The sequence below is a fragment of the Mirounga leonina genome, unplaced genomic scaffold, assembly GCF_011800145.1.
Source record: "Mirounga leonina isolate KUSES-001 unplaced genomic scaffold, KU_Mleo_1.0 Mir_55, whole genome shotgun sequence".
NCBI classification, from domain to species: domain Eukaryota; kingdom Metazoa; phylum Chordata; class Mammalia; order Carnivora; family Phocidae; genus Mirounga; species Mirounga leonina.
The window spans coordinates 10,960,817-10,978,557 of NW_023270816.1; the positions used below are offsets into that span (position 1 = coordinate 10,960,817).

At 40.4% G+C, this 17,741-nt stretch overlaps 1 protein-coding gene across 2 annotated transcripts; it reads right to left on the bottom strand.

Annotated features, from left to right (window-relative positions):
- Window positions 1–64: 64 nt before the first annotated feature.
- On the bottom strand, window positions 65–17,561 carry LOC118001948 (PHD finger protein 10). Of its 2 annotated transcripts, none has more exons than XM_034992138.1 (12): window positions 17,354–17,561; window positions 15,221–15,327; window positions 12,992–13,122; window positions 12,279–12,356; window positions 11,219–11,352; window positions 10,972–11,121; window positions 10,241–10,350; window positions 8,645–8,798; window positions 6,239–6,394; window positions 1,688–1,796; window positions 1,218–1,406; window positions 65–165 (listed from the first exon to the last, which is right to left on the bottom strand). In XM_034992138.1, exons 2-12 carry the CDS (start codon window positions 15,271–15,273, stop codon window positions 80–82), a joined length of 1,350 nt encoding a protein of 449 aa, XP_034848029.1. In that variant the 5' UTR covers window positions 15,274–15,327; window positions 17,354–17,561; the 3' UTR covers window positions 65–79. The 2 variants fall into 2 exon arrangements, with proteins under 2 accessions (XP_034848029.1, XP_034848028.1); XM_034992137.1 differs by having other exon boundaries at window positions 12,279–12,362; window positions 17,354–17,560.
- Between the last annotated feature and the right edge of the window lie 180 nt (window positions 17,562–17,741).

Here is a 17,741-nt window from a genome sequence, read left to right on the forward strand (position 1 = left end):
TAATTTCAGAATCTTTTATTGGCATAAAATTGAGAATGTAAATAAGTTGGCACCAAATTATTTCATTTAAATCCATATTTTATCCCTCTTTGCTGTTTTTCCCCCTTCTGCCCACTTTCCTGGGTGTTGGGGGGGCTCGCTGACAACAGTCACAAATCCAGCGACCTAGGAGAAAAATTGTTAGTTAATAATAGTACGAAATTTAATTCTTTAGGACTGAATTTTAAACCCATTTGGCTCTCCTTCCTTAGCTATCGCTAATGATACTTTTCTGTGGATTTGTGATGTGTAGGACACTAATGAGTTTCTTAAGGAGAAAAATGTAAACTTCCCTTCATCAGTGTAATCAATACCATACGAAATTCAGTACCAATGGGGGGTGGGGTGGGAGGAGCGATTCTATACAATGATACGGATTTTAAAAAATTATTACAGTCCTTTCTGAAACCTAAACACTATCCTACTTGCAGAGTTCAATACTGCAAACCTCATATAAAACCTGTTAGAGGGCTTGGCTTATTTTCCAGCCCTTTTCTCTGCTGCTCAGTGGCAGCTCCCAAGGCCTGGTGTACCAGACACAGCATTTAAAACTGATCAGTGATAAACTGTGCCATGTACTCCATCTGAATTAACTACAGAACTTCAAGTTGCCTGCTTCTTAATGATTCCCAGGAAACTTAGTTCTTGGCATATATTTTATAAAAGTATTATACAGTGCTAACTATGCAAATAAGTTCAGATTTACACAATTATGTGTAATATTTTAGTCCAAGTACTGTGATTTATTCTTCAACTCTGTGTTCATTCCAAAGTTACCTGGAATTGTCATGCTGCCTCATTTTATAGAAATCTGGTTTAATATTTATAAAGGCATAGCAGTCATTTTTGTTAAGTTTCTGAATAGATGATATAAAAATAAAATCAAGGCTTTGAAACAAATTGATGCTCTTGCTTTAGTTTTTCAGTAGGAAGACATGAGTTCACTCTACATTGAACTCTACTTCCAATACTTGGATGGGGCACTCTGACATCCCATTTGTCCTTTAGTTGGATTACCTAGGGATGAAAAGCAGGCGGATGTTATCTGGATAATCACAGCTTTGGTCACTTCTTATGAACAGAAGGATCCTTAAGGTGTTTATGCAGAGCCTTTAAAAAAAAGGCTAGGAGAGTCCCTCCACTCAAAGATCATGTTCCTCCTTTTTTTCAGTCTTTACCTGATGGAATAGCACCAAGGCCCACACAAAAAGTATGATAACCTCTGTCACACACATCACAGAACATCATTTCTTCTTCGTGGTGGGGTTGTCCACATATAATGCAAGTTTTACATTCCATACACTGCCATGGGTAGGTCTTAATCATAGAAACAAGCTCCATGGTCATATCCAGGCAAGAAGGATGGCCTAAACCAAAACCAGCATTAGTATTTCACAACAGAAGTTTGAACTTAATATGGCATAATAAAATGCTAGTTTGCTTGGAGTTCTCGAGAATGGCTACAGTGTTTAATCACCAAAGAAATGAAAATACAAGAAGTAGAGGAAAATACATGGGCTGCTTTTCTATGCCTCACACGTTACCCTATATATGAGGTGATTCTTTGATTCAGGTCTGACAACGAAAACGCCTCGTTTTTGAGGCAAATAGGGCGGTTAAAATGTTAAGAAGACACGTTAGTACTTACCACTGTTCTCACACTGGGAGCAGTGTATAAGTGATTCAGCCTTCCCTTTCTTGTTGGACTCCTTACCCTTCAGACAAATTCCACATAGAGCATTTGGAATGACCTTTGGCTGGAAGGGTAGAAGAGGGCTATAAATTCATGCCAGAAGAACTTACTATGGGTTCATAAGGAATTGTTACTGCCTTATCTTTACTTTTGGTAACTTGCTCATGAGGACCTTTTTGAAAGACCTCACTTGAGAAAGCCAGCTTTCAACATATGATGGCCTACTGACTAAAGCCTTAGATTTTGTTTAAAAATTCTGTCAACAGCGTGATCTCATGTCAGGATTAAGTGTAGCATTCTACACTCCCTACGTGCACAGTAAGGTCTGTATAACGAACTGGAAGGGAAGACTACAATGTCAAATTGCACTATTAACTGGAAGAGAAAATCCAAGTACCGAATGACCATCACATGTCTAGTCAGGCTTACTGAAAAATGGAAGGCCCCGTGTTAAGCAGCTTATATACTGGTTTTGTTTAAAAACCGATTATTTTCCAAAGTTGTAAAAACAGATCTATAAAATCCAAGTTACAAGAATCAATATGTTTTAACATTTTTAATTGAAAGATGTCTCATCCATACATTGTCATGTGCATAAATGTTTCTGGAAACCAAGCTATTATTCCCTTTGCATATCTAATAATAAAAGAGCCTGTGCTTAGGGGAAAAGCATTCCATAAGAGATACAAAACATAGAAGAGGAAAGTAAGTTTTCAGACGAGCAAAAAAAAAAATCATCACTTAAAAAATTATAGACACCCTCATATTCTTGAGTACCATTCATTTTTCAGATTAAAGCCTTGCTCAATCCAATGAAAGTATTTGGGCTTTAAAAAACACTTAGCAACACATGGAAAAGGACAAAGAAGAAAAGATTCACAGCACCTACGATTATCAGGGGAGGGAGAACATACAAACATCACAGCTTTGACCATAATAAGATGATGTTCATTCATGCTACTTGAATACGTAAGTAATGGTGGCAGAAAAAGAAGAGCAAGCATGGGCCAAGTAGGAGATGGGCCAGGGGCGTACGTGTATACATGACCTGCGGGGAGATTCTCTTCAGCAGGATTGTGGTATTTCTGTTTTATTCCAACCCAGCCAAATACATCCTCTATTTCCCTCTCCTAAGTTACTAACCCAAAGAGGAGCCTAAAGGAAACTCCCAACTTTGTATATAGCATTCCAGCTTTGAAATGTCTCACTGCCACCTTCAAAACCTGTTAGGCCTAAACAATTTGTTCTTAATTCTTTAAATTTTGTATGTCTTAAATTGTCTTTCTTTGCAAAAGATGACAGAGGCATTCAAAAATAATTTTTGGCTTATTTATTTAAAAAAAAAGTCAACCTTATACATAAATATAATAACAGTAACTCTAAACAATCACAAATGTCTCTACAAAATAATAAATACCATGGAAGTTAAAACATACATATAAAGCTTTACCGTTCACTATTCTACATCTCCTGTGTATCTGCATACCCTGCTCCCCCAACAAAAGGATAGTGTCAAGGCTCACACCGTGTGCATCTTGCAGTGCAGTTACCCTCCGTTGTTGCTGCTACGTTCTAAGCAGGAGGTTCTCACTGTGCTTCCTACACCTAAATACAAAAGAGCTAGAAGTGCACTTCTATGATCCGAGTTCTGATCCAGTGATGACCACATCTGTAACTGCTATAATATACAGCAGAAAGCTACCTCTCAATACACCAAATAAGAACTCTTGGTTACGGCACCTGCACTGAACGTAGAAGACTTATTTAATACTTGTAGTCGAAATTAGATACTGGCATATACCAAGTATTCGAGTATCTTTCACTAAAGTCAGGGAAGTAACTACATAGTATTAAATTCTAAAAGAACTCCTCATAGGAAACCCTTTACAAAAGTCAAAAAGGAATCAAACACAAGGCTCGTCATTCACATTCTAGAGCAATTCAAGTTCTACAGCCATTAAAATATACATTAAACACCTATGATAAAAAAAGGGACACCAAGAAAATTCTAGGTTTACTTCTAAGCTTAAAATCATAATATTTTGTTAAGCCATTTAAAATGTTTCTTACCCAATAGTCTTCATCTTGATGAAAAGAGGGAGTGACGGGGTGGAGGAGAGAGAGAGAAAGAGAGAGAGACAGAGCTTTGTAGCATTTCCTATGGCAATTCTTTGTTCACTCAAGCACTCTGAGCTCTCTGAGAAGCCACCCTGCTCACACCCAGGACTGCCAGTTGGGAAACTAGTCTCTGAAGGAGACTCCTCTGATGGAGGAGGAAGGAACAGTGTGCAGAACTCCCACGAAGACTGATGGAACAGAACCCTATGTCTGACAGTCAGTTCTACTTCTAGTAAGTGCAACAACATCAAAGTTTCACTACTGATAAGAAAATTAAAATACTCATCCTAATGGTTCTCAGCATCTCAAATAAAAGGCTCACAATACACTGACTTTCCTGCTTGAGAAACAACCAAAGATAAGTGAGACTTTCACGGTAGCACTAATATAGTATAGATTTTAATTATAAACTTGTCACGTAGGCCTGAATCCTAACAATTATGCTTTAATTGCAGGTTAATGTAACCTAAACAATACTGTCCTACAAATTAAGGGCAAGCACTAGTGAATCTTATTAAGCAAGACATCAGATACGTCATCACTTTTCTTAACTCCAACATATTTATATCTATGACCTTCAGCTTGAAGTACCCTAATATTTAGGCACATCTTGGCTTATTAATATTTTTCATACAGAGGTTACTTTTAATAAACATGTTCACATTAATGTATTAAGTCTAGATACCGGTTGTTCCAAACTTTGAAATACCTGAAACATTTTTAGGTACTAAAAATGTTCACAGAAATTATAAAATGTGTACTTTGCATATTACGCTCCCTTGAGTAATACCAATTCAGGTCAATCTATAGGATTTCCTCTAGATTAGATCAACGATACTGTGGAATAATTCATTTTCGGCCTCTATTAAAACATCTCCGTCACCGTCCGCTCCTCTGAACCCACGACGAATGCAGGCTTATTAGGAAAGGTCTCCTTAATGCTGACACTGTGCTCTGAACGGCGACTCCCCCCGGAGGCAGCACACTTGGCACCACACCCCGGCTAGCTGTCCGAGGCTTAGTCTTTGGACTTCATCTGCTTTCAGTTATTAAGCGTTAATTTAGACCTTGAGTTTAAAAAACCAGGTAAGCTATCTGTAAAAACAAGTACGAAAAACACACAGCTGCAGCCTGTTGAAGCCAACCCCTGCCAAACGAAGCCGAAGACCTGCTTGCCATAGGCTGAAGAAACATGGATTTTTAAACTGATTATGTAATGGCGTTTTCAGAGTAAATCGGATTAAATTAAACACTAATTTGTTAAGTTGCTTTGTTTACTTCAGGAAAAGAAAGGTAAGCAGATTGCTAGAAGGGTCCGGCTGAGGAAGGGAAGCTGGCTGGCAGCCCGCGTGCACCTGTTCCTCTAGATCGTCCACTGTGACCACAGTCCTGACCCACAACAAGATGCTTTTAACAATTCCATTCAGCAAAACTGCTCCATCACCTTACTCTAAAACGTTCCTTCAAAACACCTTCATAACCACAGTTAAAGGCATATTCAGATATACTCCAGACCAGATGAATGGTCTATTTTACTATCACCATCCAGAACATAAAACGATGCGGCTGATTTCACCCCCTCCAGGACATTCCTAAACCCCCATCATGTAGGGATAGGGCTACTCACCTCTCACCTAGCCCTCGGAAGGGGAGGACGATAACAATAATATTGCTGATAACATACTACCTTACTCTGAGAAGAGCCAGACCAGAAGTTCACAAGTGTGTATATATATATATATATATATATATATATATATATATATATATATCCCAGATTACATCACTAAATAATGCTTAAATCCTGGTCATAGAGTCATAGAGGCTATTTGCCAAGGTTAAGCTAAAAATCACATAATGTAAATAACAGGTTTTACTATTTTCTATCGCAGAGTTAGCTGAATTCGGCCAATGGATCGAATAATCTTTAGATTAAACCCAGATCTTTCTCCAGGAGAGGCAGCTTATTCTAAGAGTCTATCCACCCATCCTTTACAGCTTAGCATGTTCAGCTATACTAAATACTAGGATATTGTAAATATCAGATAATTAGGATCTTTACTCCAAAGAAACAAAATATAAAGTTCTGCCTATGAAATGAATTTTTAAAAACCCATACTTGCCTGGTTATTGTTTAAAAAACAAAAAAAGATTTTCTTATAAATTGTACATCTACAGAAAACAGAAGCTGAACCATAGGCAAGAGTGACAGAAAAGCCACCAGGAAAATAAAGCAAAAAAGAAGGAAGCTGACAGAGGGCACACACCACAGAACAGCTAGTGAAGTGCAGCAGGCAGAGCTCCACAACTTTGAAAGTCAAAGTTAAACTATCTCGGGGAGAGAGGCTGGTCAGGAAGGAAGCGGAGTCAGGGGCTTTTTTCTTCTACCTTGTACCCAGGGACTGACTTGGACAGTACAGAACGTTTGGAAGCATCTTTTCTTGGAGTAGCAGCTTTGTCCTTGGATCTCTGTCTTCCCTGGAAAGGCTCCTCCTGGCTGTCAGGAAGGCCTTCCCCTTCAGACACGTTGCCGGAGGAGCTGTCCTGGAGGTCAAAAGCACAAACAAAGATCCCTTGGAATTCACACAGACTTGAGTGTGATTTGTAAAAAGTTTTAAAGTTCCATCAATGTAAAAATAAAAACATAACTGTAAATATAAGAAAACTTTTTCCAGTGCCGACTAAAAGAAGTCATGTTAAAAATCACCTACCTGTGCTATAAATACATGAAATCATAGAGCTAATTCCATTTACACCAGCTAGTACCTTAATCCACCGTTCTCTGACGTAACACGACCAGAACTGTCTGCTTCGGTGCTTCGACACCATTGTGCCGCGTCACGGGGGGCATTGTTTGTTTCAGACAAAAAACTGCTCAAAAAATAAACTGTCTTAAATAAGGGTGGGTATTTTTTACTGAGTAATAAATGTCATTAGAGTTCTTCAAGCACTCACTTGTATTCCATGCAAGCACCAGTATCGCTGAGCCTTTACGACAGTATCTGACATATTTTAGATGTTCAAAGTTTAGGAGTTCGATATCTGAATATTTAATTCTTCATTTTTTTATTTAAAATTTTCTAATTAAAATAAAAATGCTATGTTCATATAAATTATGAAAATTAATAACTGAAAAAATTAGGTTATCCATAACTACTTTGATAAACATTCTGAGACAACTACTGGGAACATAAATGCATCTCCTTTTAATTTTTTCCAGGTGTGTGTCTGCATATAAATACCCAGAGTCACACATTCACACATTCATACACACACCTATCTACACATACCCCTCATTTTTTTAGAACACAAAACGGGTGGGGCACCTGGGTGACTCAGTCAGTTAAGTGATCGACTCCTGGTTTCCGCTGAGGTCATAATCTCAGGGTCGTGAGATCGAGCCCCGCATCGGGCTCCAGGCTCAGTGCAGAGTCTAAGATTCTCTCTCCCTCTCCGTCTGCCCCTCCCCGACTCCTCTAAAATAAATAAATCTTAAACATGATCTTAAAAACACACACACACACACACACACAACTGGATTACACTGTGTATGCATGTGTTTTTCAATTGTTTTAAGTATTATGTGCATTTTATCACATCATTTAATATTCTTTGAATTTCATTTGTCATGTAAATGTAATATATCACTTACTGTGAACATTAAAATTATTCCTAATTTCCATTATAAAAAAAATACAGTTAACACTCCAATGGCCATTTTTTGTCCTAATTATTGTCCTTCAGGTAAATTCTAATATATTTGCTAGGTCAAATTCTGTGGAAGTCAAAAATTTTGGTTTTACTGTTAAATACTCTCCTGAAATGTTGGATTAATTTGTACTGACAAGCAGAGTGAGGGAAAGTCAACACACCCTGTTCACACCACCGCAACCCTTTCGCCAGTAAGACAGGAGAAAAGTGGTACCATCCTTTAATACTTGAATAGCATCTTAGCTTATGTAACATGTATCATTAAATGTTTTAGAAGGTGCTGGTGACAAAAGATTTACTGCACATCGAATGGTAGCACATTCTCAGGTTCAGTCTGGCTGCTCAGTGCACCACGCTAAATCAGATCAGAATCCTCTGACATCATGGTTTTGTTCTCCTTCACTTCCACCAAGCACACCAACACTCCCCAGTCATGCAACTGCATTTTGCTTAAAAAAAAAAAAAAAAAAAAGTCATACAAGAAAACCTACCTAATAGCACAACATACCAGTCACCTTCACATTTTCCTATAGGAAATCTAAATTATTAAGCAATAGGATGGGCCCCTGGGTGGCTCAGTCAGTGAAGCATCTGCCTTTGGCTCAGATCTCAAGGTCCTGGGATCAAGCCCTGTGTGGGGAATCCCTGCTCAGTGGGGACCCTGCTTCTCCCTCTCCTCCCCGCTTGTGCTCTCTGTTGCTATATCTGTCTCTCTCAAATAAATAAGTAAAATATTAAAAAAAAAAAAAAAAATTAAGCAATAGGAACACAAGTTAATGTGCTCCCCAAACCAAGACAGTTCAATATAGGATTGTAAACTCACGTCCGGTGCCCTTTCCTAACCTGCCTGTGATAACTTTAAAGGCAACTTTAAAAATAAAACTTACCAAAGGCCATCCACAGCCTGTCTACACCAATGCACACAATAAATAATATTCTTGATGAAAGCATTCAGGAAATTATATGCAACTGTCCTTTTTCAAAAAGAGGATGGTGATACAAGTTCAATTCAACATCTGGGAAAGCAATTAGCAAAAACTCAAAGGGAAGGAGACACCTCCTGGTAAAGATCAATGTTCCTACCGAAGTGCCTTTATGTTTCCGTTTCTCATCGCCTTGACCATCCTCAGCATCATCTGAATCGCCATCGCTGTCTAGGGCCGGGAGCTCAGGATCCAGAGGGGGCTCATAAAGTGCGGTGTTTAACGGCAGATACCGCAGCTCATCTGGTGAGTACCTGAGGTTCAGAGAGATGACTGTCAGTTGTCTTTTGATTAATATGAATGATCTAATCCATGAGCTTCAAACATAGCCTTAATCTTCTCAATTAACCCCAAGTACTTTTGGAAAATGATTACAGATGTAACAAGTAAGTTTTCATTTTGTATCAAGTAAGGAAAAGTAATAAATAAAAAGCCTAAACATTTTTTGCACCAGGCTATGAGTTTAATATACACATTTGATTCTTATTATCAAAAGATTTGTCTCTCTCCTTCATCTTCAACCCAAAAAGAGGAAAAAAAAAAAAAAAAGTCAGCAGACTAAAGTGGAACTGTGGCAATTAAGGACTGTGCACAAAACCCACGCCCCCTGAGTGCCCCACCCCTCACTCCCTAAGTTATCACTGCTTCTGGGTCCACTGCTGCTTCACATGCACAATAAGTATGATGATGCGTCCACCTCACAGACGGATGTGAGGATTTTATCAATTGACACTTGCAATGCACGGCAGCACGTGGTCCATGACATTGTTTAAGAAACTAAATCAATCATCTATTGTGTCTGAAATGAGAGATCAGCAGCCCCTGACCCTGAATCAGATGGCATCCACGCCACAGGACACTGGCCATTCCCAGCCACAGGCCAGCCCTCTCCCATGTCACACCCTGTCCACACCCTGAAACCTGAGTTTGGGAGTGGGCACTGGATCTGCATCTCCCTCAACTAAGACAGCAAAAAGCAAAGGGATTGGTACCCTGGCATGTCACTTTTAATAATTTGCTGACCCAAAAGTGAAATTAAAATCTGCTAACCCATGATTTAAATTTGGCTTTCAAATAGTAGGATCCTATAGTCTATTTTAAATACTATTCCTTAAAGAACAGTCTCTTTCCTCAAGAACATAAGGTTTAAGGCTGAAGTAAAAGCTGAGATTTTCAAATAAAATGACCCTGTTAGCCTGGTTTTCAGTTACATCCCGGCTGGGACTCAGAGGTAAGCAGCCCTCTTGCCACCCTGCGTGGAAGCAGCAGCCAGGCCGGCGGTGTGGCTGGAACAAGCAGGTGGCCGTGGCCGCCCGGCAGCCTCTCTGCTCCTTCCTTCATCTCCTCTGCCGAATAAGTCCGTGCTTCCCGAGGGAGCAGGTCTGGGTTGTGCCCGGGAGTCTGCATTCCCAATAAGCTTTCAAGTGACACACGTAGAGATTGAGGCCTGGGGTGCTTTAGAACCTCTGACGCCTACCCACAGAAACACAAGCAGGGGGGCGGGGAGATAGGCAGCCTGGGCCTTGTCAGCAGACAGCAGACGTTCAAGCACTGCCTGAAGGGGGTTGTTCTGTGTGCAGAGCCGCAGAAGTCAGAGAGGATACGGACACATGCCAAACTCTTTGGAGGCAAGTATGCCAGACTCTCAAGTCCCTCAGCAATACCCAATAGTAATGGTCATAAAACCAATGAATACCTTTTGTAATATTCCTGGAACTGTCCGGGGATGAGGGCCACTGGGTAAGAACTGACCTTGGTTCGCTCTGTTGGTAACACTTTGTACTTCCCTTGAGGCACCTGGATAACCTGGGTTAACATGAAGAGAAATACAAAACTGATTCCACGCTAGGAATCAAGGTTTTAGGATTTGTTCTCCACTGTGCTCCTCCCCGCCAAAGGCTAGAACACAGGAGACGTTAGGAACTAGAACCCGAGGGGACAGGAGGGTGTTTCTGGCTGTACATGGGGACTGTGTCTGGCTCTTTGCCACAGCCATCAGTGCTGAGGGAAACGTAGCGTGCTTCTGCCCACCGCTGACGAGCAAGGGGACCTGGGCAACACATACGGCATCCTCATCTATGAAATGAGAAGAATACTAGCTTCAACCTCATATGGCAACTGTGAGTATCAAGTGAATTAAGATGGAAATTTCTTAAAACAACCCTTGGGACAAGCAAAAGTCAACTACAGAGCAAAAGACACCTCCCTCCCTCACACACACACACACACACACACACACACACAGAAGTGAGCTGAGTATTACTGGCATATCGTTAAAAATTATATCTTAAGTTCTGGGGCAGAAAAGGACACACTGCCAGCAGAAAAAAAAAAAAAAAACAACGGCTAAATAAAGGAGGCGCTGAGCACTCTACCCTAACAAGCACAAAGTGAGGTTCAGGAACTAATAAAGTTAAGCAGCCCTACGTGTGTCTGCAAGTCAAAATAAGCTCTTCTTTCTTCCATACGTTCCCGGTTTAAGTTGCTGTTAAATTCAGCTGCTTTTTTGGCAGCTTTCTTAATGTACTCAGGCACTTTGCTGGCTTCAACCTTCTGAGTATTCTGTTGTTGCATTTGCTGAAATAAAAATATTATAGTTGGAAGTCACATACAACTTTACAAAATGTCATTCTCCCCAAACCAAATAAGAGATGCCAATCACCTCAATACTTACAGAATACTCTTTATAATGATCTGTAATTCGCTGACGTTCTTTTTCTTGTAAAATAACAGAATATTCAGCATGTTTGGCTGGATATTCTTTTATCATTAAATCAATCACTTCATCACTGCGCAATGCTGTTAAACCTATTTTAGACCAAAAAAATAGTTAAAAAAAAAAGCTCTTTTAAGGCTAAGTGAACAAAACTACTTTTCAAAATTTGCTTTTCCTTTAATCTACTCTACATTTAAAATTTTCCAGTAGTCAAGGGAGAATACTGTAATATATTTGAAAATAATAAAAAACAATATTCATAATATAAAGTCAAACAATTTTTTTAAAAAAGCTCATCAAAGTTGCAAAGGAAAACAAATCAATTTTTGAACCACATTTTTTTTTAAGATTCAATGTACTATAAACATTTTTCCCTTTACTAAAAACAATGGCTAAATAATGATGCATACTAACTTAGGCCATTGAGGATTAAGGATTATCCTTAATCTAATATCCTCAACTAAGGAAAGATACTAGACAAAAACAAGAGTTTTTCAATATATTGCAGTACTTAGTCTTCAAATTCAATACACTAGAAATATTACAAAGAGTCCATTTAAATTCCAAGAGAAGCATCAGCACGCACATACAAGTCACACAGGCAATTTTCAAAACTCAGAGCATCCGATCATATCAACTGTTGTGATGAACACCCATGGTTTTATGTTAAAAAGTGCCACGGCGCATTGTTTAATTGAAGAAAAACTGGAAACAAAGCATGGAGATAAGGCTACAGAACTAAAAACAGAGCAAAATGTGCCTTATAAGAGATAAAGACAATACTTTTTAAAACTACTATACAAATTTGGCACACCACACACACGGACACTTCTGTGAAATATTGTTATGTCATTCTCCTTTATCTTTTAACAAAAACCAAAAATAAACAATTTAGCATTTAAATAATTCAATCTATCTCATTAATTTTGTAAAATACTTAGGAAAAAGGACAAATACCCATCCAATATCACCTCATAAACATCTAGCTTTCAGAATTCCCATTCAAAGCCTCTGTTACCTAGAGTGCACTGCGTCTCTGTGATGACATTCAGCTCCCGCAGGTAGAGTTTCTCCTTATGGGACAAATCTCGTCGCTCTAAATCTCCAAAAAAAAGAACAAAAGACTATTAAAAATAGTCTTTTACATTTATAACATTATGCATTTGTAAAACTTTTAAAAACTTAAAAACCTTCTTAAGATTTTTTTAAAAAGTTAAATTCTTCATGGACTTAAAAAAGTACTATGTGTTATATATTCCAAAGATTACTAAAGAGACCACGCAAATAATCTTACAAATTCAAGGAATAAAAGCTAAATTAAAGTTGAAAACAGAATAACCCAAAGCAAGAATAGTAACTTAGTTGCACAGACAGCTTTTCTCAAATGGAGACACAGCCCCATGCAGCTGCCTCCCTCGCTCAGGCCAGCAAGCAATGGGAAAGAATCAAACTCCTGCTGCTTTTGGCCATAACATGACTTTTTCTAAGACTTTCCCCAGGAAATTCACCTTCCACATTCTGCTTTTAAGTCCATTTATAAGGCATAAGAGCAAACGGAGAGTGGAGAGAAACGTTGGGTGACAGCAGAAAGGAAAATCAGCCGGCAGAAGAATATACAGTACATTACAAATATTCCATACTCAAATATTCAGAAGTTGATAACCTATCAAAAAGAATTACTATTTAGTTAAAAGTTAGATTTAATCTGTTACATAAACTAAGACTTAATACCTGGATATTTCCGTTTAAAGGAGGTCACACCCAAATATTCACTGACTTGTTCTTGAAGCATATAGTATTCTCCTGTTTCATCAGGTGGCCATTTGTACTCTATCAAATTTTCTGCTGGATAGTAGCTAAAGCTAAGCACAGAAATATGTATTATGCCTTAAATGTGGCTTTTATTAAGCTTTAATCATTTTTAAGGATTTATTTTTGAGGAGTTTCATTTTTAGGAATTTGGAGAACTACTTTAATTATTTAAATTCTCATTCAGTCTTCTGACTCTGCCATACATACAACTTCCTACCGTCTTGTGCGTCCAAGAACATCACAAACAGGCAGAGGGAAAGGAAGCAAGCGTGTGATACCAAACAGAACAGGACACTGGAACACACCCCAAAGAACCGAGACTCACAACTGTCAGCAATAAAGGAATTCTGTAGTGTTAAGAGATCTATAAGGCCAAAACAAAACGGTGGTGATATTCTTTCTGAATTCCCTCTCTTGAGCTTCACACCCATACTGCTATTTCATCCGCCCAAAGTACAAAGTCACCAACTCGTTTCCCACCTGCTGTTCAGTGAGTCAAACAGCTAAGAAAGCAGAACTCCAAAAACGTGTTTCTCAAAGAGCTGAACTATAAACCATAACTGTTTGTTCTCATAGACTCCACAGGCCAGAAGCACAGAACAGACCTGGTTTGATGGTTCCAGTGTACCGTGGACCAATCCCAATCCTGAAGAGCAAACGACAGATCTCTGGGCCTGGCCAACTCAACCTCTAAAAGTCATCACTGGACAATAGAGGCAAGAACGTGACACTATTTTATGCATCCAATTAAAAGTAACAAACAAAAAGTAGTTTTCTCAAAAATAGTGCTGGGAAATTAGATATCCAAATGCAAAAGTATGAAATTGGACCCTTACCTCCTATCACATTCAAAAATAGATCAACAACCTCAGTACAAAAACCAAACCAGAAAACTCTTAGAAAAAAACACAGGAGTAACTCTTCCTGATCTCAGATTTGGCATTGGGTTCTAGACGACACCAAAAGCATGAGCAACAAAAGAAAAATAGGTAATTTCAACTTCAGCAAAATTAAAAATTTTGTGCATTTTAGGACTGTTCAACAGAGTGAAAAGGCAACCCGCAGAATAGGAAGAAAGAACTGCAGATCCTGTATCTGATAAGGGATCAATATCCAGAATGCATAAAAAACTCCACTACTCAACAACAACAAAACAAACAACCCAATTTAAAAATGGCAAAAACACCTGAATAGACATTTCCCCCAAAGATTCACAAATAAGCACTGACAGGATGGTCAACATCACTGGTCACTACGGAAATTCAAATGGAACCGAGAGTGAGATGCCACCTCACATCTCTTAGGATGGTTCTTATCAGAACAACCGGGACATAACCAATGGCAAAGGAAACTGCACTGCTGGTAGGAACAGAAAATGATGTGTCCGCTGGGGAAAGCAGTTTGGTAGGTCCTCAAAGTGCTAAACACAGAACTACTCTACGATCCAGCTGCTCCTCTCCAAGGGATACGCCCAAAGGGACTGAAAACAGGGACTGAACACATATTTACACACCAACGTTCACCGCAGCACTGTTCACAACAGCCCAAAGTGGGAAACAACCCTAGTGTCCGTCATGGGTGAAAGGACCAACAAGAGGTGGTCTATCCACGCAACGGAGCTCAGTTAGCCCTAAAGAGAAAGGAAATTCGGACACATGCTACAACATGGATGAACTTCCAAGAAGCCAGACATAAAAGGACAAATACTGTATGATTCCATCTACACGAGGTGCACTGGACAAGCAAATCCAAAATGTCAGCAAGGGGATGGTGGCTGCCAGGGGCTGGGGAAAGAGAGAAGCGGCAACTGTTACTGCTTCCTGGCTAGGACGTTTCAGTGCAGGGGTGAAGCAACAGAGAAGGGTGCAGGTGGCAGCTGAAGGACACTGGACAAAACTGTGCCACTGAGTGACACACCCAAACATCACTACAATGGTGAATTTTATATGTGTATTTTATCCAATAAAAACATGTTTTAGTTGCACTGAGTAACAAAAGCAATGTTGGTGTCCTATGTAAAACATGACAAAAATATTCTACAATATCTAGTAACTGCCTTTGCCAGTGCAGGGGCCGGGGAGGAGGGAGGTATCGCAGAGGAGAGAAACATACCACAAAAACTACTATTAAGCAATGAAATGACAGTACCCAAGATCTTGACTTGAAGTCTCACAACTCCTAGAGCTATCTCCTGAGCCCATTCGCCTCCTTTTGGATGGTTGGGTCCCATCATTTGAATTATCTTCATTATCATCCTATACATTTAAAAAATTCGAAAAATAAGAAGAGAAACAATAAAAAAATAAGGAAAGAATGATTATGTATCTTCCCAGACTTGCTAAAAGGCTCCACTTAAAGGCTTTTTAAGGACAATTGATTATACAATGTTAACTTTCTATTATAATTAACAGGTATTTGGTTTTGGCATGGCAAGAATTTGGTATGGCAAGACCTGGAAGAAAACTAAAAAAAAAAGTGATCTTCAGTACAATCAAAATAAGAAAATTTTTAATTAACCTGTAAATCTAAATCTACTTTTGCTTTTTTACCGACTGCAGTTAAAATGCCCTGTGCATTAAAAACACATAAAATTGCTGCAACACTCTAAAATTAAAGCAAACCCTCCTACCTCAGCTAGGGAAAAAAATGTATGGATCATTTAGTGTTTAACTCAACTCATAGCTGGTTGACAGAACTATTCTAATGGGCTCTTATATACTTCTATTTCCGTGAAAAAAGGGCATACAAGGACTAAACACACATTACCAATCCTGTTAATTTTTTTCTTACATTGCAAAAATTTAACGAGAATATTCCCTAATAAGAGTTATCAATCTATACAGCAACACACACACATCTCCACCAAAAGAGGAGAGGCTTAAGCATTTTTAGGTGACATTATCTGTGATGAGACAGTAATATCAAGACTCTAAGTTGGACCATTCCATTCAGAACATGAATGAGGCATCAGATGTTAGGAAATGGATTTATTCACATATTAGCTAAGGCTTAATGACTGTAAGACTTACAAAAAATAACTTTTAAAAAAATCAAGGACATGTAGCTTTGTAAGATGAATACAATTTTGTTAAATACCATGGTGCTCTTGCTACATATTAAAAAGAATGCAATCCTGTGGAAGAATACAAAGAGGTAATAAGTTATATTGGTCATGCGTGCCAAAACTGGACTTAGATCTTACTGGGCACTGTCCTCCACTAGCTGAGGGAAGCTGTGGGAGCCTCTCCTTATCTGTAAAATTGAGATGATAGTACCGCCTGGATGGTGTGGCTGATGCAAGGATTAAACGAGCTAAATACATGGGAAGCACTTAGAGCAAGGCCTAGCAAATAATTAAGGGCCCTACAAAAGTTAATACAACTGTGACGATAATCAGAAAGTCTCAAATGGCTCCAGCTACTAGGAATTTACTCAGATTCTTTCCCAAACAGTAAAATATATGGCATTTTGTCCTTTTTTAGTTCCTGTATAATATAATCATTCAATTAAAGAACTCTGTATATTCCTCTTAAGAAAGGCAACCAGGTATGAGATGGAGAAGAATAAATGTATTCTCCAAACATTTACATTTAACAGTAAGACTCACAATTGAGACATTTCATATTCAGTATTTCAGGAACAACTCCCTTTAAGCAAATTCACGTATTTTATTTTTTTGTTTTACTTGCGACTGAGCATGTTAAGGAGTTTTACGTCGATTTAAGTATATTTCCCTTGGCTAAAAAGTGGAAACACTGGGCGCCTGGGTGGCTCAGTCGGTTGGGCGACTGCCTTCGGCTCAGGTCACGATCCTGGAGTCCCGGGATCGAGCCCCGCATCGGGCTCCCGGCTCGGCGGGGAGCCTGCTTCTCCCTCTGACCCTCTCCCCTCTCGTGCTGTTTCTCTCTCTCTCTCTCTCTCTCTCAAATAAATTAAAAAAAAAAGAAGCTGAAACACTCCAAAGAGGTGAAACATGCAAAGTCCTCCAGAAAAGCGGAAACCGGAGTTTCACAGGCAGTGCTCGGCACGTGCCATCAGCAGTGCTCGGCAGGGCACCGGGAGCACGAGGGAGCCCGCGCCTGCGGCCCCTTCCACGCACAGGTGCGCGGCGGAGCGGGGAGCGTTAGGGACCGCCCGCAGTCCGCGCCGCAGGGGCGCGCCCCCCGCGGCCGCTTCCCCCGCGCCCCACCTTCCGCCCCAAGCCCCCGGCCGCGCACCCGCGCGGCGCCGCGCAGCTGGCGGCCCTCCAGTCGCCTCCGGCTGAACACGCGGTCCCCTTACCTCCGGGAAACCGCACCGACTACAACATTTCAACTCACAAAGAGAGTTTCGCAGTAAAACCTGCGGGGCCGCGTGCTGGTCTAGTTACCAAACTAAGTTCACGCACTAGCTCGTGCGCCAGCTGTCTGGTAGGAGCCGGTCACGCCGGCCACCGCGGAGCCTCCGGAGCCGGTTTCCCGGCTCGCGGCCGGGACGCCGCAGCCCGGGAGCCGCTTCCGCCAGGCGCGCTCCGAACCCCGGCGACGCGCGCTCCGCCCCGCACCCCGCGGGGCCGAGCCGCCCCGCCGCCTCAGGGGCCGGGCCGCGGCGGCCGAGCGGGCTGCGGCCTCCGGCTCGGCCCGGCCCCGTCCCGCCCCGCCCCACCGCGCGCCGCGCCTCACCTTCGGGG